The 20,319-nt window shown below is 41.7% G+C and overlaps 11 protein-coding genes across 11 annotated transcripts; 7 read left to right on the top strand and 4 right to left on the bottom strand.

Moving 5' to 3' along the window:
• Window positions 1-142: 142 nt before the first annotated feature.
• On the top strand, window positions 143-2,770 carry SAMD00019534_101800 (hypothetical protein; the record flags this gene model as incomplete). Its single annotated transcript, XM_012894431.1, has 2 exons — window positions 143-2,445; window positions 2,497-2,770. Coding segments are annotated over 2 exons (2,577 nt in total), but the record flags the coding sequence as incomplete, so codon positions are not given.
• A 1,100-nt stretch (window positions 2,771-3,870) lies between these two features.
• SAMD00019534_101790 (hypothetical protein) lies at window positions 3,871-4,599 on the top strand (the record flags this gene model as incomplete). Its single annotated transcript, XM_012894430.1, has 1 exon — window positions 3,871-4,599. One exon carries the CDS (start codon window positions 3,871-3,873, stop codon window positions 4,597-4,599), a length of 729 nt encoding a protein of 242 aa, XP_012749884.1.
• Window positions 4,600-5,566: 967 nt separating this feature from the next.
• On the bottom strand, window positions 5,567-6,226 carry SAMD00019534_101780 (hypothetical protein; the record flags this gene model as incomplete). The annotated part of the gene is made up of 3 exons (XM_012894429.1): window positions 5,567-5,769; window positions 5,839-6,064; window positions 6,149-6,226. Coding segments are annotated over 3 exons (507 nt in total), but the record flags the coding sequence as incomplete, so codon positions are not given.
• Window positions 6,227-6,423: 197 nt separating this feature from the next.
• SAMD00019534_101770 (hypothetical protein) lies at window positions 6,424-8,618 on the bottom strand (the record flags this gene model as incomplete). Its single annotated transcript, XM_012894428.1, has 2 exons — window positions 6,424-8,260; window positions 8,389-8,618. 2 exons carry the CDS (start codon window positions 8,616-8,618, stop codon window positions 6,424-6,426), a joined length of 2,067 nt encoding a protein of 688 aa, XP_012749882.1.
• Window positions 8,619-9,514: 896 nt separating this feature from the next.
• Window positions 9,515-10,810, top strand: SAMD00019534_101760 (hypothetical protein; the record flags this gene model as incomplete). Its single annotated transcript, XM_012894427.1, has 1 exon — window positions 9,515-10,810. The coding sequence occupies one exon, from the start codon at window positions 9,515-9,517 to the stop codon at window positions 10,808-10,810; it is 1,296 nt and encodes a 431-aa protein (XP_012749881.1).
• Window positions 10,811-11,116: 306 nt separating this feature from the next.
• On the bottom strand, window positions 11,117-12,424 carry SAMD00019534_101750 (hypothetical protein; the record flags this gene model as incomplete). The annotated part of the gene is made up of 1 exon (XM_012894426.1): window positions 11,117-12,424. One exon carries the CDS (start codon window positions 12,422-12,424, stop codon window positions 11,117-11,119), a length of 1,308 nt encoding a protein of 435 aa, XP_012749880.1.
• A 723-nt stretch (window positions 12,425-13,147) lies between these two features.
• Window positions 13,148-15,037, top strand: SAMD00019534_101740 (hypothetical protein; the record flags this gene model as incomplete). The annotated part of the gene is made up of 7 exons (XM_012894425.1): window positions 13,148-13,213; window positions 13,298-13,894; window positions 14,079-14,148; window positions 14,261-14,270; window positions 14,399-14,558; window positions 14,692-14,739; window positions 14,825-15,037. The coding sequence occupies 7 exons, from the start codon at window positions 13,148-13,150 to the stop codon at window positions 15,035-15,037; spliced, it is 1,164 nt and encodes a 387-aa protein (XP_012749879.1).
• Window positions 15,038-15,319: 282 nt separating this feature from the next.
• SAMD00019534_101730 (hypothetical protein) lies at window positions 15,320-16,050 on the top strand (the record flags this gene model as incomplete). The annotated part of the gene is made up of 3 exons (XM_012894424.1): window positions 15,320-15,421; window positions 15,490-15,844; window positions 15,917-16,050. Coding segments are annotated over 3 exons (591 nt in total), but the record flags the coding sequence as incomplete, so codon positions are not given.
• Window positions 16,051-16,260: 210 nt separating this feature from the next.
• SAMD00019534_101720 (hypothetical protein) lies at window positions 16,261-16,959 on the top strand (the record flags this gene model as incomplete). The annotated part of the gene is made up of 2 exons (XM_012894423.1): window positions 16,261-16,395; window positions 16,492-16,959. 2 exons carry the CDS (start codon window positions 16,261-16,263, stop codon window positions 16,957-16,959), a joined length of 603 nt encoding a protein of 200 aa, XP_012749877.1.
• Window positions 16,960-17,265: 306 nt separating this feature from the next.
• Window positions 17,266-19,068, top strand: SAMD00019534_101710 (hypothetical protein; the record flags this gene model as incomplete). Its single annotated transcript, XM_012894422.1, has 3 exons — window positions 17,266-17,711; window positions 17,781-17,909; window positions 17,985-19,068. 3 exons carry the CDS (start codon window positions 17,266-17,268, stop codon window positions 19,066-19,068), a joined length of 1,659 nt encoding a protein of 552 aa, XP_012749876.1.
• Window positions 19,069-19,199: 131 nt separating this feature from the next.
• SAMD00019534_101700 (hypothetical protein) lies at window positions 19,200-19,980 on the bottom strand (the record flags this gene model as incomplete). Its single annotated transcript, XM_012894421.1, has 3 exons — window positions 19,200-19,467; window positions 19,558-19,808; window positions 19,876-19,980. 3 exons carry the CDS (start codon window positions 19,978-19,980, stop codon window positions 19,200-19,202), a joined length of 624 nt encoding a protein of 207 aa, XP_012749875.1.
• Window positions 19,981-20,319: the final 339 nt, after the last annotated feature.

The following is a 20,319-nucleotide window of genomic DNA, read 5'->3' as shown; positions in this document are numbered from 1 at the left end:
TTAATTATTAATTAATCAATTGGATTATATACACAAACTAACATTATTAAACTAAACAATAAATACAGAGTTAAGCCATCCATCCATCCGATACAACTAGATACCAATCAATCAATCAATCAATCAACCAAAATCAAATTGACCAATCATTATAACAACAATAACAATGGATGGACCAATGGAGATAAAGTTGACTCATGACCAGGAGGCATTCTTTAAGCAACAATTGCTAAAGTACTCTGTGATGGAGGAGATCACAATGTACTTTGCCGATGCAGAGGCACTCAATCAGACATTGTTCCTGAGATTCCTGTTCAATCAATTGACATCGATACCACTGCTGACACACAAGGAGCAGGCAAAGATTAAGTTCCGTCAACTGATTCACACTCTGCCAAAGATGATCATCCAGTCACAGATGGCCTCCAAACAAGAGACTGGCGATCAATTCAGAAAGTTCGTGGTCAAGGTCTTTGACGTGGCCCTCAGGACACCCCAGGAGAAGGACTACGACAAGAAGCTCAAGCTGATGGATGACCCTGTCCTCGAGCAGGAGATGAAGAACAGACAGAAGAGGCGCTACAACAGGAAGCCAAGTCAGCAGACACTCGACGACAAGGAGAATGATATTGCCGAAGAGGAGAGAGAGAAGAATCCAAAGGATATTGAGCGTGATGAGTCAATCGCCAAGCATCAAAAGCGTCTCACTGAGTTGACGCACATCATCATTATGAACTTTGAGAAGAAGAGCAAGGAGGCACAGGGTAGCGATGCACAGAATGGCATATCTGGTCTGTTCAATATCGTACTCAAGACCAAGAACTTTAGAGACCTGCCGTCAGAATTCACCGAGTTCACACTCACCTTGATCAAGATCATGTCGCTGTGGATGGAGCGTGAGTTGAGAGATCCAAAGCAGTTGCAAAAGATGAAGAAACTCTACACCATCACACCGATCAAGGCTATTAGAGCATCGTTGACCATTGCCAATCCAATCACATTGCTCAAGGGATTCATCGCACTGTTCCTTGCCAAGCCATTTGGTGCCAGGAATCTCATTCAAACGTTCACATCGGTGTTGGTCGAGAGTGGCAAGACTGAGCAGATATTGAAGAAGGCACAGAAGGATGCAGAGATCTCACTCCAGTCACATCCCAACAAGAATGCCCGCAAGCTGCTAATTGGCAAGATGAAGGGATTCGTAATGAACATCGACAAGATACAATCGTTCGACGGCAAACCAATAGCAACCTTCAAGGAGGTGCCTGAGCCCATACAGATCATGCAGTACCAGTGGCCATCCAGTCCTTCGATGGACCCAGACCTCATCTCCACGCTGACCGAGGAGCACTTCACACTGTTGTTTGAGTATGTCAAGATGGAGAAGCGCAAGAAGGAGAAGGATGACTTTATCGAGGTGCTTGGCAATGAGGAGATGATCGAGATCATCAGAGAGTTGTTGCCAGTGCTCTACGAACCACTGGGCAAGCTGTTCACAAAGGCGAACATTGGATATCACTTTGAGCGAGTAGCGCATTGCATCAAGAAGATCATCACTGTGGCTGAGTTTGGTGAGCTCAAAGAGGAGGATGATCAAGATCTGGACCTCCAACAAACTGCAACTGGTGCCAGCGAGGAATATGATGACTATAATACGCCAGTACTTGCCAAGTCAGTTGGGAATACACCTACCATCGGGACTCCAGATGTCGATCATGTACCAACCTCACATTCACAGCCTCCATCACCAGTCACCCACGACAAGAACAAGGGCAGCGGCAGCAACCTACTCAACAAGTTCAATTGGCTCAAACCATCCAATTTATTCTCACCAAAGTCAACATCACCAACATCTGGATCACCTCAACAACAACAACCACATTATAACCAGCAACAGCAACAGTCACAACAACAACAGCAAGCAGGTAACTGTGCTGTGGAGGGAGGACCAGTGGATATCAATGCAAAGGTCTTGAAGAAGAAGTTTAGAAAGGACAAGAGTGCGGCGATCACAATGCAGGAGAGATTGGCATTGTTTGAGGATGTCAACTACATATTGATGGAGAGGATATATGATATGTTTCACGACTTGGTGTCATCTGATGCCAAACAGAATGTATCCAACAATGGATCGATATCAACTGGACTGCTGTCTCAATCGGTCACTTGGCTACTTGGTCTACTGCAGTTCCTCAAGGATGAAGAGGTTGATGTAACATCAGAGATATTTGGACCACTGTCACCATCGATGAAGGATAAGGTGTTGCCAGAGTTGGACAAAGTCATCGAGTACCAGAAGTATAGGATCGAGCAGAGGAACATTGAGAGACGTGTAAAGGAGGAGAAGGAGGCTGCTGAGCGTGAGCTCAAGAAGAAGAAGCAAGAGAAGGAGCAAAAGAAGTCAAAGAAGTTGTTCTCACCATCTACCTCATCGCCAACACTCGAGTCATCAACACCAACTACCACTACGACAACACAGACATCGTCAATGTCCAGTATGGATGGCCATGGTGAGGAGAATGTAGAGGAAAAGAATGGTCCAGAGAAGCCAAAGGTTGAGTACCTACCTCAGATGACGGGTCCATTCATTGAGTTGGTCAAGACCAAGCTCGACAAGTTGGGTGATCCAACCAAGTACTCAGTGTCCATGCTGTCCAGGAAGACATCGACATTCACCACCAACATGGATGTCAAGTCGCCAGAGCAGAACAATGTTGCATCGATGGCAACCAGCTCCAGTCATAGTGGACCACCACTGGTTGAGCTACAGAAGTAATAACTTATATTAAAGTTGTAGTTGTATATATTCCAGTTTTGTTTGTTTTTTGATCAGAATGATGATCATTCTAGAATTTACTCGAGAGAAATAAGATGGAACAAATAAGTGATTATATGTTGAAATACATATACAAGTGCCTTTGGAGACTTGGAGATGCATACTTAGATATATTATCACTAAGTCTTACAAACAAGAGACTCAATAGAGTATTTCAAAGCATTTCTCATTGGATTCTACAACCAGAGGGAACCACAGGATATACAATAACATCAACACCCAGGAGCACTATAACGTGGATACCTGGCAATGATGAAGGGTGTCCTCCATCAGCAACCTCATTGACCTATACTCACCTGTTCTCAAAGCCAATCAAACCTGGTAAACTACCAAACAGTTTACTACACTTGACACTCTCAGATGGTTTCGATCACACCATTGAACCTGGTCAGCTGCCTCCATCCCTCTTATCACTCATCTTTGGCAAATCATTCAATCATCAGTTGGACCCTGGATGTCTACCTTCAAAAATAACATCATTGACCTTGGGATTGGAGTATGATCATATTTTCTCACCAGGTTCTCTACCTCAATCACTAAAGACATTATGTATACTTGGTCGATTCGATGAATGTATCCATCCTGGTGTGATACCTGATTCAGTAACCAAACTATCATTCGGATATGGCTTCGATCAACAACTAGTGCCAGGTTCACTGCCACGATCACTCACACATCTGACCTTTGGATATAAGTTCAATAAGAGTTGGGAGCCAGGCACGCTACCTGACTCACTAGTCACTCTGGAGCTTGGATCAATATTCAGACAGCAGTTATTACCTGGAATGCTACCATTATCACTTAGAAAGTTGAAGTTTGGAACCAACTATAACGAGGTTATCTTGGCAGGTGGACTACCAAGTTCACTTCAGGAGCTTGAGTTTAGTACTCTATATAATCGACCACTTTGTAATCTTCCGGATTCGATCACGACACTCAAACTCGGAGACTACTTCAAACAGCAGATTACTAAAGGTAAACTCCCTCGATCACTCACTGACCTTCAACTTGGATACTTCTTCAATCAAACTCTCATGCCCGATCTACTCAATAATGGATCACTAACCAAGTTAATCTTTGGACGATGGTACTCCAAACCAATCACATTGGGATGTCTACCAAACACTTTGGCCATCCTATCGTTTGGATCGAACTACAACCAGCCATTGACTAAGGATGTACTGCCCAAGTCACTCACATCACTATCACTTGGCAAAGAGTACCATTCATCTGTTGTCTTTCCAAGCAAACTACAGTCACTACAAATCGAAGACCTATCACAGTTGATCTATCTTCAACAGTTACCGTCATCCATAGAGTCAATTGAGTTTAGATTTATAGATGTTGGAAACAAAGCATCATTCACTTTTGATTCAATGTCACGTCATGTGTCATCATCTACTATACAACGATTGACAATCTATGCCTCTGCTGACTACTCGTGTCCAGATTATGCGACCAGCCGGGTTGTGATGCCCAAAGGTGGTGCAAAGGCAGTTCAACAACGTCTTATCAAGAGCTCAATAGGACTGCTGAAGTCAACTACTGTCAAACACTATCGATTGCACACTCGTGTAAAGGTCAACATGCAATGCTTTGATCAAGTTGTTGACTATCGAATGTTGGATGATCGCAATGTCCTTTGTGTGTACAAGGAGATTGGAGTGGAGACCATTGTGTACAAGATACTTCCATTATTGAAAAGAACACCCAAGACTAAGATCAAAGGTGTCCTCCAGTCATTGGTAAAGAAGAATACATAAGTATTGTCAATATTCTCAAAGCTCTCATAAACTATTTAAGTTTGTTGGAATTAATATTTTAATCCTAGGATTGTGTCACACTATGATGAATAATTGACATGGAGTGTTTAACCATAATATCCACCTATTTGTATTAACTTCTCCTTCCAATCAACTATTATCTCTAAAGTACTTGTACTCTCATTATTAGATACGTATGTGGATAGCTCAATCGATGCTTCTCTGGAAATGAAGGAGAGCTCTGGCAGCTGTCATGTAAGTCATTGCAGGACTGAATCTGAGCAGAACTCTCCAAATCCATTTCAACTAAGCCATGACTGTTAATATATTATTAGTGCAACAGTTCTCAAAGAATAAAAAACGAAACATACATCTTTCTTTACATCCACGAGAGAATAGGCTCCTGGAGGGTACGGTGGTATTACTCTGACAGTGCTGTTCCAGCGAACAAGGTTGCCTTGGACCAAGTTTAATCCATCCTTAATGCGTTCCCACGTTGCTCCCTCTCCGAACACCATTGCCAGTCTTCCATCCTCCCAGAACACCCTGACTTGGTGGGCATTAAGAGCAGCAGCGTCACCAACTGCATCATTTGTTAAGACATCATGTTGGTTCTGGTTATCAGCCATGTATTAGTTAGTATCTGTATGAATAGTAATAATTTTAAGTAGAGAATGGTGAATTATGATGAGATGTTGGAGGACTTACATGTTCGCAAAGTTTATCTTTTAGCAAAGTCATGTTGGTCAATCATTGTTGAATGGGGAACAGTCAATCAATCCAACCCTATTCTGATTGCCCTGCCACTGGGGTTTCAAAATTAATTAAAATAGACTCTGTATTGGATGATCGCAACATCCTGTGTGTGCACAAGGAGACCATTTAACACTGCCAAGTTCAAAGGTGTACTCCAGTCATTGGTAAAGGAGAATATATAAAGTAGTACATTGTTGTTGATTCATTATTTATGCTTGATGGTTTGCATCACACCTTGGAAACCGGCCAACAGAGGATTCTCTGTCTTCTCCAGCTTGTTCTGTTGTTGATAGTTTGATACAACGATCTGTGAGTTTGTTTCCAACAATAGTCCACCCATGACCATCTCGTCCAAAATATAGTGAACCTTGTCAATGTTGAAGATAAGGTGGAGTTCGCAAACGTTTTCAAAGCCTATGTAGTCGTTAGTTAGTATGATTGATAGAGTTCATAGATTCAATACTTAACAGTCATATAACCTACATTTATCAAGAGTTTCTACGAATGATTGAATGAGATCGATGATTGACAGCTCACTCTCTGAGGAGTCGACGATAAAGATAAAGTACAATGTTGCAAATGGTTTGTAGACGATCTTTGTATCGCTGTCATATATATCCTCACCCTCTACAAAGTTACATGCTCTATCTGATCTCTTTGATACCAATAGGAATATATCTCTAATGATCTGTTGTTGTTTGTCTTGGCTCTAGAGTCGTTGATTTTAAGTGTTGGTGTTGTGTGTGTGTTAGAGAGTGATCAGATCGGATTCGGGTGATTGCTTCAAACATACGACATGATCATAGAACTTTGTTAGTCTTGCTTTGCCATGATTGTTTATAATAAGAATAGCTTTGATCATTGTTATATATATATATATATCTATCTGTAGTTTTATCTCTAACTATTATTTGCGTGATTGTTTAAGAATGAAGCTTCATTCAATGTTTTGCAAAAAAGGCTATCTACACCCAAAAATATCTGAGCAAATAGTTGACGGAAGTCTCGACCACGTGGTCTTTGTTTATTATTTACAAATAATTTAAGGATGTAGTGTTGTATTGAGTATTAAGGATGAATTATGTTACTCGGTGGTGTAAATGAACTGGCGGTCGGTGTGTCAAATAGTGATGGTGTAAGATATGATGATGGACTTAGTGACATTGGGAATGATGATGAGTTGATCGGTTCATCCACGGCAATGTCAAAGTGACCCACTGTGAAACAGATGATCGTTGTATGATCCATTTTACCTGGATACTTGACATAGTCCTGTGGCAGATGTTTACCTGGATTGTTCTCCATAAATGCCCTGGACGATGCAGTGGTGGTCCAACAGTGGTCTATCAGCTTGTGTGTGATCTGTGATGGTGTCTTCTCATTCTTGAGCAATGATTCCAAAAAGGCAGTAGTGTATGCTGATTTGGCCTTGTGTGTCTTGGTGAGATCGACATCGGCCCATCGAGACTCGGACAGGTCCACCTCGTGTGATATCTCCTCTTGGGTCTTGCCAAGATGATGTGGATCCAGGTTGTCATACACTCCATCCGTAACCATAAGAATGATGTCGCCCTTGTTGACGCTGGCACAAAAGATGTTCATGTTCCTGAGGTCTGGACGACCCTCTTCCAGATGCGGTCCCAGACGGCCACCACAGTCCTTGGGGTCCAGATTGATACGGTTGCCTTCGGTGATGTCGCAGATTTCACCTTCCACCGATATCAGATAGGCCTTGCAGTCTCCAACAGAGGCAAGAACAAACTCCCATTCGGGTGCCCATCGGTCATCACCTTTGTTGATCTCCAACAACACTCCTCCAAGTACGGTTGTGGTGCCAGCCTCTGAGTAGTCACCCTTGCCCTTCATGATGGCGTAGTGGGCTGTCTCAAAAGCATCGAAGAGTATCTTTCCAATCTGCTTTGTATCTTGAATAGTGTCGTTCTTTGTCAGGATGTAGTCGATGAAGGCATCGCTTGCCTTTTGTGCCGCCTCCTTTGGTCGAGAGCCCCAATTGCAACCGTCGGCCAGACATGCCACGAGACGATTCTCAAACACCACGCAATTATATCGATCGGCAATTGGATCACCATCTCTGCCTAACGATCCTATCGAGTAAGGATACGTGCTTGTTGACATGGCCATGATGCTGTTGCCATACTCCACTTGATACAGTGTCTTGGGACCACCGGCAACAATGTTGGCCTGCTTGGCAGCAGGGTAGTCGGGGCCAGAGAACTTGAGACATGCTCTTGACTTTGATAGGATGGGTTTGACATTGAGTCTCGGTAGATGATGGAAGTGTGAGCTCAAGCCACGCTCATTGTAGGAGAACAGTGGAGCAGACTCATTAGTAGTGTCTGGTGTTGCAAGGTGTTGTTGGTCCTTCTTACTATCACTCTTGGATGGTGACACTACAAGTGCTGGTGATGAATGTGATGATGAGAATGATAACATTCCACTGACATTATTACTATTGCTACTACTACTATTATTATTGTTGTTGTTGTGATGCTTCTTGTTACTGCTGCTGCTGTGATGGTTGAACTTTATCAAGTTGTTCCACTTCTTTGACTTCTTCTTCTCCTTGTCCTTCTCGTTCTCGACGATCTGATGTTGGTCAGGCAGTGACTTTGACAGGAATATCCTATCGAGTGCAGATGATGAACCTGATTCCCTTGAGAAACTGGTGCTACTCTTCACGCTTCCAATCGATACTGGTTGAGTTGTACCATTGCTACTACTGTTTAGTTTGGATTTTGATGGTGTTGTCGTTGTTGATTTTTCCAAACTACTGCTGTCTGTTTTGTTTCCAACGTTCATATTGTTGTTGTTGTTGATATTACTGGCACTGCTACTACTATGATCGCTACCTAAACTACCACTACTACCACTGCTGTGACTAAGTCTAAAWTAATACACAAGAATCTATGTTAGTGATTGATGCAGGATAAGGATGATTGACGTATTGGGACAACGATGATAAATGATGGTTATGATGATTGTGGACMACACAAGTGGGAGGAATTGACATACAGTTCATAATATCTTATACTCAAATCCTCCAGTTTGCAACGAAGATCTTCAGACTCCTTTTGGTATTGTTTACAAAGTGATTCCCATTTGATTGCCTCTTCCTTCCAATATTGTAGTTGATCAGCTGCAGCACTATTATTATTATTATTATTATCACAATTGTTGACAACATAGATGACAGGTGGTTGGTGATTCACCTGCATGCCAACATCCTCTGCAATTGAATTCATTATATATTATTTGTTGTTGTTGTTGTTGTTGTAATATATTAATCTTGATATTATTGGAAAGAGGAAACTATTAGCTCAAACTTATTCTACTACTACTACTCTCTCTATCTTCACTTTATAATATTATTGATAATATGTATGGTCTGGACAAAAAAGTGATGGCGAGCATCATGATAGTGGATGATTATTATGATGTTGATGATGATGTAAGAGGATGAATGGAGTGATTGATTAAAACCCCTTCAAGTGGACAACGTCAGGTGATTGTGTGTGTGTGTGTACTATCGATGGAGAGGGGGTGGTAGGTGGAGGGTGGGAGCTGATCGGATGAATGATTTAATGGGCTTTTGAGAGTATGTGATAGATTTGTTTGATTGATGTTGATGATATGCTTGTTGGAAGATATATATGTTTATACATTTATTTCCAGTTATAGTTAAAGTGTTTCTAATGCCTATGAGCACTCTAGTTCACTTACCTAACTTTATAACTTTAATAACTCTCCTCAATGTGAGAACAACAACTATGATGGAAGAGTGATCGACCTCACACCTCACCTTATAAATAGACACACACTATTGGTCGTTTAAGTTGCTTACATCATTAAAATTAATTTCTTTAGGTTGATCACCTTAACTTTTTACCTATGTGATGTGGGTGTCTCTTTGATCAATAAATATCTGTTGGTGATCAAAAAATTGATGGCTCAAGTTCAAACTGTTTTTGTCCTGGTGGTGATTTTTATTAATTTTAAAAACAAAAAAGTTGTAAACACACAATCATTATTCAAACAAAATTGTGATGTTGAATTATTACAACTTATAATAATAATATAATACATAGTACATAATAGTAATTATCACAAAGTAATATTAGTAGTTCAGTAGATCCATTCAATGACAAACAGTTTCTTGCCTCAGTCACAATCTGATGACGAAGGCGTAGCAGATTATAAAGTTGGAGGATACCATCTTGTGCGAAAGAATGATATCTACAATCAACGTTATCAAGTGGTCAGCAAATTGGGATGGGGACACTTCTCCACCGTTTGGCTATGTATAGACTTGGAGAGCAAGCGCAATGTGGCACTCAAGATCGTACGCGCAGCAAAGTCCTACACAGAGACAGCAGAGGATGAGATCAAGTTGCTGATGGCCAGCACTGGCTCGCCCGCCGTTGCCACACTGCTCGATCACTTTGTACACACTGGTCCGCACGGCAATCATGTGTGCATGGTGTTTGAAGTGCTGGGGAGCAACCTGCTCGACCTGATCAAACACTACAGATACAGAGGCATCCCGCTCACCTTGGTCAAATCGATAATGAAGCAGGTGCTCGTTGGACTGGACTATCTACATACCAGGTGCTCAATCATTCACACCGATCTCAAGCCCGAGAATGTACTGCTGCGAGGTACAGTGGACATGGGAGCAGAGAACTTTACATGGGGACAGCAGTATGGATTGTACAAGTGTAGACACAAGTCATCAAAGTTAACAACAACAGTAGTATCATCGTCAGCATCTTCATCAATATCATCATCATCATCAATAGATCAACATCATAACAACAACAACGAAATGGAATTAGATAATATTATATATAACAATGGACATTCATTCTATCAACATAACAATAGCGAACGAGGAGAGGAGCTAAGCAGAGAGCATTACCCTGCATGTGCAATAGTTGACTTGGGAAATGCATGTTGGATCGATCGACACTTTACAGACGACATTCAGACGAGACAGTATCGATCACCCGAGGCAATCGTGCGATCAAGATGGTCGACACCCGTGGACATTTGGAGCGCTGCATGCATGGCATTCGAGTTGGCCACTGGCGATCATCTGTTCAAGCCAAAGTCGAGCAAAACGTTTGACAAGTCAGACGATCACCTGGCACTGATGATCGAGCTGCTGGGACCGTTCCCTTCACCAATCACAACACAAGGATCAAAGTCTAAGCAATACTTTACTCATCGAGGCGAGCTGCGCAACATTTCGAAACTCAGCGAGCAGTGGCCTCTCTACAATGTCCTGACAGAGAAGTACAAGTTCACACATCGCGAGTCCAAGGACTTTGAGGACTTTTTGTTGCCAATGCTTCAATACCTTCCAGAGAAGCGTGCCACCGCTCGTGAATGTTTGAATCATTCCTTCCTAAAGGATGTTCCTCCTTTAGTCCAGTAGACTACAATGACGACTTTACAAACAGTGGTGAACATGACATGATATGACATGTTCTCTTACGACAACAACAACAAGACAACAGACAACATTAATCAAGGAGGGAGTGTGTAAAGAAAGAACAATACAATTCCTTTGTATGTACATTCAGATCATATTGCTATCGAACAACTTATTCCCACCATCTCTCTCTCTCTATATATCAATCTATCTCTCTCTCTACCATCCATCCTATCACGCTCTCTATTTGATTACATTTACATTTATTTATTACTTGGTCATCGTTTGTTACTATTAGTATATGATTGATTAGTTTACCAATAAACCACTTTCCAATAGAGTGGACTGTAACTTCATATAGATATCCAGTTGGTCCTTGGGTGATAGTGATGATACTCGTTGGAGAATAGTGGCTACGGCAGGCAGACGACTTATAAACGTGTAGAGATAGATGTAGGTGAAGGTGCCCATGAAGAACTGACAGTCGGTTCTGTCTGTGATTCCTCCATGACCTGGGATTGACGAGCCAAAGTCTTTGATTCCAAATGCTCTCTTTAGACCACTGGCAAAGAATCCTCCATATGGTGCCACCAGCGAGGCAAACAGACCAAGTACAAAGGCATGAAGAATGATCGGTGACACTGGCAACGACTCGATACCAAACATATAGGGTACAAGCCATTTGAACACTGGTGTAGTAGTTCGGGTGAACATGGCCGATGGCACACATGTGGTGGGATGAAGGATCAGGTCGGTCTTGGGACAGATCATCCAGCTATAGCCAGAGAAGTAGTGGGCCAGGAGTATTGAGCCGATGAGGGTGGTGAACATGCCTCCGATGAATCCCTCCCAGGTCTTCTTGGGACTCACTGCGATAAGTTGGGTCTTTCCAAAGAAGAAACCAAACACGTAGGCGAATATATCATTCAAGATGACCAGACTGGTGGGCAGAATGAACCAAATGAATCCTTGGAAGATGTTGGAGATCCAAAGGGTGGTCTGGGCAGCGGTGGAAATAATGGTCATGTGTGTCCAAGCCAATTGAATGAACTGTTGCTTGTACTTGCCCACCTCCAATGTCATTACAAACAGGACAAAGCCAACAATGTACATTATGAAGCTGATCAGGATATGGTAGTAGGACAGGAATGAAAGGACCTCGTTGTCGGTGGTATGGAAGTAGTTGGCAAAGTGTCCATAGAATATACGACCGATCATAAAGTAGTTGGCGCCAAGGAAGAAGTACCAGTTCAGAGCCCTCGAGAACCATGACAATTGGACCTTGTGTGTTTGCAGACGGCTCAGTGTACTGATCTCTTTGTAGACAATGACGTTGGATAAGAAGATGACAGCACTTGTCACCAAATGTCCGGCATATATCACAGAGATCGAGGTAGCAAACATTGCCACTGTGGAAGCAAAGCGTATCCACCAGCCATACCACCTACTAACAGGCTTGGCTGGGGTGGATGTCGATATATTTGAAGAGGTGGTGGCCATCTTCTCAGTGTTGGTGATTGAAATGGAATCAGATTGCTCTGCAACCAGAGATGAAGAGGAGGATGATGATGAGGATGGAGATGTATTTGATCTTTTAGTAAGTGTGTTTGATGACATGATTGTGTAGTTTCTGTATGTATGTTTGATTATGACAAGATACAATTTGTAGAATTGAACCTGTATTGTAGTCCTTTGGCTTAAATAGTTATCTCATGATTGTCAAGAGGTTGGAACAGTAACCCATCGAACTAGAGTTCAGAGTGATCTCAACAACCAGTTCATACGAAACATCTTCATCTTTGTTGGAACTAGTTGAGTTGAGGCACGGCCGGATAAGGATAGGTGTTTGTCTTTGCACCACTCGATTTGATTCTCTTTTGAAACTTCAAACCATTTTTCTAATTGTGACACATTGATCTTGTTGGGTCGGAATGGTAAGAGTATGTATCAAACTAGATTATCAACATCTTACTGATTTGTAGAGCCGAGATTATTTGAATGGGTATCATTAAACGGCTTTATGAATTTGAGAACCATCAATATATATATATATTCATTCATATTTGATTAGTACCATTATTTTTAAATGTTATAAATGTTATATTTATATCTTATTAATATAGAAATACCACAAATGATTGGGAATATATTTATTAACAACAAAACAAGTTAATTAAATAAAATAAAATTACTATATAAGATCAATCAACGTTTTGTTTGTCCCACCCCATTGCAATCTCTCTCTGTCTTTGTGTTTGAAAACAATGTTATAAAAGTAGTCATTGTAATTTTTACATAGATACATATATACATACATATACAATAAATAATAAGATTACAATGAGTGACGAGAAAATAGATAATAGTGATGTTGTCAATGACATCTACACAAGCAACAACGATAATGTATATGATTCAAATGTTCCTGTAGACGCTCATGATGAGAACAACAATAATAATAATAATAATAATGATAATTCAAACTCTCAGATTGAAACCTCATCATCGTCCACAGCAGAAACAACAACTACTGTCAATCAAACAGATATTAGCAGCACTTCAAACAGAGACAAAGAGGAGTACACTCTTGAACATCACACAGATGACGACAGTGAGAAGCATGATGAGGAGGACGATGAACATCTAAGAGATAGGAACCACAAGCACGCAACATCATCATCAACTGCTGCCTCCAACAACAGCAGCAGCAGTAGCACTGGTACAAGCACGAATGGAAACGATGGAAGATCACACATTGTCCCTCCTCCCATCGTCAAACAGTCGCACATGTTAGACTCCACCCCAAATGTAGCTATAAAGAGAAAGCTGGATGGTGAAGAGAGCAGCGTTGGCGGTGGCGGTGTGGGTGTAGGCAACAACAACAGTGGCGATGTCAATGGAAGTGGCGGCAGCAGCAGTGGCAGTAGTGGTTATGGTGCAGGCGGAAATGGAACGTTGTTAACTGCTCAGACCGGTACTAATCAAGCACAACAATACAATAATCAACACTATAACGCAAATAGCTACACCAACTATCAGGATTATTACAAAAGACGCGTCCAACTACTGTTTGCTATCGTTGCGGAGGTATGTACTTTCATGACCCAAACTACAACAAACAAATAACTAATGTTTGATCAATCAATCGATTATATCTTCATAGGTGAAGGACATCAACMAGGTTACTTGCCCATCGAGACCTGGCCCAATGGGGGTATGTCACACATGCAACGGCAAGGGTCATTTCCAATACAACTGTCCAACAATGAAGTGCTACAAGTGCGGTGATACAGGTCATATCCAAAGGAACTGTACCAATCCAAACGCCAGCAATGAATATGGTAAGTGTTCAAACACCCTCTCTCTCTCCCTCTCTCTCTATCTCTCACTCTCTCTCACTATCTCTCACACTCACTCACTTTAAATACTAACCCAATCCTTTCCACCAACTAGATCCAGAAAGGTTACTATCCTGATATATTGATAATTATATATATATATAATGTTCCTCTTCTAACCTCCTAACCCTACTACTCTCCTCATTATCTCTATCATAATATATTTATCTCTCCTTCTCCTCCTTTCCTTTAGATCACAACAAGCAAGACCTGGAGCACCATGTTATGCATGTGGAAGAGAGGGACACCTCGCCAAGGAGTGCGACGTGTGCTTCAGTTGCAAGCAGCCAGGACACAAGTTCAAGGAGTGCGATGTGTGTCACAGCTGTGGAGAGAGAGGCCACAAGTCTAGAGTAAGTGTTCACTACTGCCGTAACCACTTCGCAAAAGCGGTGGGTTGTTGCGAAGACGACGGTGTGTCTTGTTGGGCAACTTTACTGACAGGTTACCAATTCATTTTGCACAATCAATCAAACAAACAAACAGGAGTGTCAGATGTGTTTCAGTTGCAGGAGGACAGGTCACAAGTCATTCGTAAGTCCATCCATCCTTCTTGGACATATGGCCCATTACTAACATACCCCATACCCAACCTTTCCCTACCCTTACACTCCAATAGGAATGTCCGACACGTGGTGGAAATCCATCGTCATCTGGTGCACCTATTGGCCAGATGCCACCACAGAACAACAACCACAACCACAACAACAACAACAACAACAACAACATGATGGCCAACGCCTACAACTACTACCCACAAATGTCTTATGACCAGCAGTATAACAACAATGCACCAGGTTACTACTACAACCCCTATGGCTACTATTCATAAGCATAGGATACTGGATCCTTTGTACACAATCCAACGACCAATGTCATTATCAATACCAACATACATTCATTCATACATAAATGCATTGACTGCCTGTTGATAACAAATCACCAGCCAGGAAAGGAACCTGTCTATCATGATCTTTGTGCACAAAAACAAAAAAGGAGACAATGATCACTTTGAGGATCATTATCAGGTCCCATGGGGTGAGTCATTATTCTTTCGTCTTTCCAATAGTATCTCTCTCTATCTCTCTCTAGCAACTTACATAATTCAAGGACAATGGATATGAGTTTGATCATTGCATTGGTGTCGATTGTAGTGCACGTTGCCAACTACAACTTCACTGCTCAACTTGAGTACAACACCAGGATATTCACAAAGGTAAGTCAATCATGATAATGATGATCCTAACCGATACACACACTAAAACTTCACCATCATCATAAAAGGCCATTGGTAAATACACAATATACTACTATGCAGTGTATTTGATATTGAGTGCATTGATTCGTGATCACTTTATCGATACTGCCATTCAAAACGACAAGTATCAGATCGAGTTGTTCCCAGATGAGTTTGCCACACTGCTTGGCAACAGCTGCTTTATCTTTGGCATCCTTCTCAACCTGTGGACTCTTCATGCACTTGGAATCAAAGGAATGTACAATGGCGACAGCTTTGGACATGTGATGGATGCCCCAGTTCAATCTGGTGTCTACCAATTGTTCAATGATCCACAATACGTTGGTACCACAATCTCTTGCATTGGATACGCCATTCGTTATCAAAGTCTCAATGGATTCAGTAAGTAGTAGACATCAATATTATGAAGCATGTGACCTTGGGCCACTAACAACTTCACACCACTATCAATAGTTTGCACAGCATTGATGGGACTGGTGTTCTACATTTCTGTCAAGTATGTAGAGGGACCACATATGAACAGAATCTATTCCAACAAGAATGCTTCAAGGATCAACTTTAAGAACCTAAAGAGTTTGAGAAACCTCTAATATTATTACAATACAATAAATGAGTGCTAGGGTTTTGAGCCAATCACCTGGGTCAAGTAAATTTGAATCGATTAGTCTCAGACGATCCTGCAAATCATCTCATTTATCACAACACTAAAACAGATATTTATTTAAACACATATATTAATATAAATATACATACATATAGACATGGAGGAATGTGGAGCATCAGGCATATTGCCTTATATGTTTGATAAGAATGGTACCCTCTGTTTCCTCTTGGGTTTGGAACGTAGAGGTCTGAGCGACTTTGGAGGTTTCAGCGAGTACAAAGAGAATAGATATCAGAATGCTGCAAGAGAGTTTAGTGAAGAGACTCTTGTAAGATCTCAATGAGTGAGAGAGAGAGAGTTCGAGAGAAAGAGAGTTCGAGAGAGTTCGAGTCAATATACTAAACCTTTATTACAAACACTGTAGGGAATACTTTGTTTGAGCAAAGAGTATAGAGGCAACAAAGAAGGAGTACAAAAGAGCATGGAGACAATGACGAGGATCTTATCGGATCAACAGTTGTATAGTAATAATGTGGTGTGTCGGTTGATCAACCCTGCCAATATGTATCATATGTTTATAGCACCAGTGGCACGATATGTACAGCCAGACGAGTTTATTATGGCGGCCAAAGATAATGAACAGAAAGACTTTGCACAGAGGGTGCGCTGTGTCGAGAAGCATACCATTGGTTGGGTGACGGCCGAGGCCTTGCTCAACTCTGTGCCATCGTTCGAGGCAGTGGTCAATTTCAATGGATGTGAAGAGAATGTATTCGGAACGTTCAGAAAGACAATGTTGGACAAGCAGTTTGCAATGTTCATCCGTACACTACAATCAATGGATCCTAATCTAATAACACAACAAGCTAAAGTGATGTGGCTTGATTCATAGTCCATTCATATGTTGTATTCTTGTAACTATCTCTTTGACTTTAAATTATCGAAGTTCCAGGTTTTCATTTGATTCGAATGTGGCGCCTAAACACAATGATCATTGTGGTGAAGTTGATGAATCAATCTAGTAGAGATCGGTTCAGGAAAAGAGACAAAGGTATAATATCATTGATATATATATATATAGATAGAGATGAGTTATACTCCACATACACCAGCTAGATCAAACAACAATACAACGTCATTCAGAACACCAGTGACAGGTCCATCTACAAACACCACGACTACGACGAGACCAGCAGCAATGCAATACAACGAACCATCTCTGATGTATAGCTTCAATGACACAAATCTCTACGACTCTAGAAGCATGATTGATGAGTCTGTCAACTTTCCTGCTACTCCAATTGCACCAAACAGGAATGGAGGAGGAGGGTCCTATCGAACTACTACGACACCATCTGGCATGCCACGGCCACCTGTCACACCATCATCAGTGGCACCATCGATAACACTTACAACACCATCGTCAACTACAAATGGTGGAGCACCAACAAGACTGTACAACAACAACTACACCTACAACGATAGGAGAGGTGACCTATCATCCACTACAACAAGAGGTGTTCGATTTGAGGATACAGTTGGCTATCAAGAGAACTTTGCTGATGATGCCAACAATGTAATCGAATCAATGCAACAATCTCAACAGAGGAGAGAACAGTTGCAACGTAACAACAGCTCAAACTTGTAAGTGTATTGGAATAGTTCATATCACCATCAATCACTGATTCTCTCTCCTTTGGGTCACAATATCAGCAGTTCAAGAGGAGGAGGAGGAGTGGACAGCATCAACAATATGCCAAGTCCAGTCACTGTTGAATCATCATCAACGATGGGCCCCACTGCTCTCTACCCAAGAGACTATGTCAATGGACTCTACAGGAAGTATGAGAAACTTAGTGAACAAGTTACATACCCTCAGACTCCCTCGCCATCTTCCACCTATGACTCATCTCGCAGCAACAACAATGCCCATAGCTCAACAAAGATGGCCCCACCGCAACCAACCTCTGCCACAATGGGACATCCGGTAGCGCCAAAGGTCACATCATTTAATCTGAGCTCGACTGAACAGTACGCAGAACTGATGGTCAAGTACAAGAATGAGAAGATGAGGGCGGACCAACGAGAAGGAGAGCTGCAAGAGCTGAAAGGTGTGCATATGGAGAACATTAGGAAGTTGGATCAGGAGCGATACTCAAGGGACGCTCTGGAGAGAGAAATTGAGACACTGCGATATAGTGTTGACATACTGCAGGAGGATCTGAGGAGATTGCACGAGGAGAAGAGTCAACAAACATTGGCCCATCAGAGAGACATGGCGGCCAAGGATCAAGAGGCTGAGCATTTCAGGGGAGAGCTTGAGCGAATGCGTCCATCGCTGCTCAAGTATCAAGAGTCTGAGAAGGAGATACAGAGAGGTGTGGAGGACTTTCAGAAACAACTGGTTGATTTGAGGCACCATTCAGAATCAGAGCTAATGTCATTGAAGGCAATCAATCATCAGCTCAGCGAGCAACTAGAGTCAAAGAAGAAGGAAGTAGAGAAAAAGGATCGTGGATTGGCCAAGGCAGGAAAGATTATCAATGGTCTCGATGAAGATATCAAAGACAAGTCAAACAGACTTCAGAGACAACAAGTCGAGATGCAACAGTCTTTGAACAAGAAGGATCAGGAGTTAATCCATTTGAAGGCCACATTGGAGAAGGATCGTCAATACCTGTCAAGGTTATTGAAGGAGAAGGAGCAAGAGTATCACCAGAGTCTTTCATCGGCCGTCAATACCTATAATGATGATGTTCGACGACAGAAGCTCGAGTTCCAGAATGCCATTCAATCACAAAAGGACAACTATAATCGATTGCTTCAAGATAATAACAGAAGATTGGATTATGATGATAACAACAACACAAGAACAAACAGTACCAGCAGCAGCAGCAGCAGCAGCAGCAGCAGTGGAGGCATGAGGAGTACACCACGAGTAACTCCAATGTCTACAATGCCATCCTCCACAACCCAGCCACCCAGAGGAATACTGAGGTAATCAACAAACAGCCAACCAACCAACCAACCAACCAACAAACAAACAAATAATACATTTGGTAAATAATCTGTACACTTTATGGCATTGGTGTTGGTATTAGTATAATAATAATAATAATAGTAATAACGTGATCAATGATGCTGTGAATCCGAGGCCATGGGAGTGTCTTCCTTGAGGAATTGGTACAGATGGATGGATTGGTTGAGTCCACTGGTGCTCAGAACCGACTGCAGGTAATCTTGCAGTCCAGTCCTACGCTTCTCGGTGTGATCCTCCGATGAGAAGTAGAAGCCATTCTTTTTCTGTGGCAGTGATGGCATACCATGTTCTCCAAACGTCCTAATGAACATTGTGTTTAGGATTACAAACTGTTTGTATCTTCTTGTCACTGTGTATGTCCTATTTTAAATATATAGTTAGTAATTATTATTAATATTATTAGATTGGTGTTCATCCATGGAACACGACAGTGTTGAAACAACTACTTACTTATTGTTCTCTAGTTCAATTTGAATGACATATGCCACATATGTTCGTTTACTTGATTTCTCAATCTCTGTTATCTTGTTTGGAACGCTTACGGATCTGATTTGTGGTGCAACAGCAGACTTGCTGATGGCTCCATTTGCTGGGTGCTCCGATGTTGGTGAACCATTGGCCAAAGCCTTGTTCTTTGCAATCTCTGTGGCCAACATTTCATTTAGTTCTTTATTGGCTTGTTCAAGTCTGGATATCTCATCCTGTTTGTTGTAGAGTGTAGTGTGTCAGTGTTTGAGACTAATGTCTGTATGTCCCCAAACAACATACCAGTAGGTTAAGGTTGCCAACCTTGTTCAACATTTGCTTTAGCTTCTCATTCTCAGCTTCGAGTGTTGCCAATCTATTGGAGTCCTTTGAGCCACCACCGTTCATGCTATAATGATACTGGGGGTAGGTATATAAAAAAGAGAGATAGATAGATAGATAAACAGATAAAGATTGATTGATAGATTTAATAATAAGTAATGGGAGCTCAATAAACAGTCACTCAGTTCTTCTGCCACATAGTGTCAATACCTATCAAAACTAGTAAGTTGTGACACTCACATAAACACCCCCATATCAATCTTTGCTACCCGCTAAACGCATAAAAAACTATTTATATTAATATTTATCTTTTGGAAAATTCCAAAGCGTGCGTGGACATCTGATGGTTGTCCAGGTGTCAACATCAAACCAGGTATATGACACCCCCTGGTTTGACCTGGTCCT

This window comes from Acytostelium subglobosum (assembly GCF_000787575.1).
Source record: "Acytostelium subglobosum LB1 DNA, scaffold: scaffold26, whole genome shotgun sequence".
NCBI classification, from domain to species: domain Eukaryota; phylum Evosea; class Eumycetozoa; order Acytosteliales; family Acytosteliaceae; genus Acytostelium; species Acytostelium subglobosum.
This window is presented reverse-complemented; position numbering and strand designations above follow the sequence as displayed.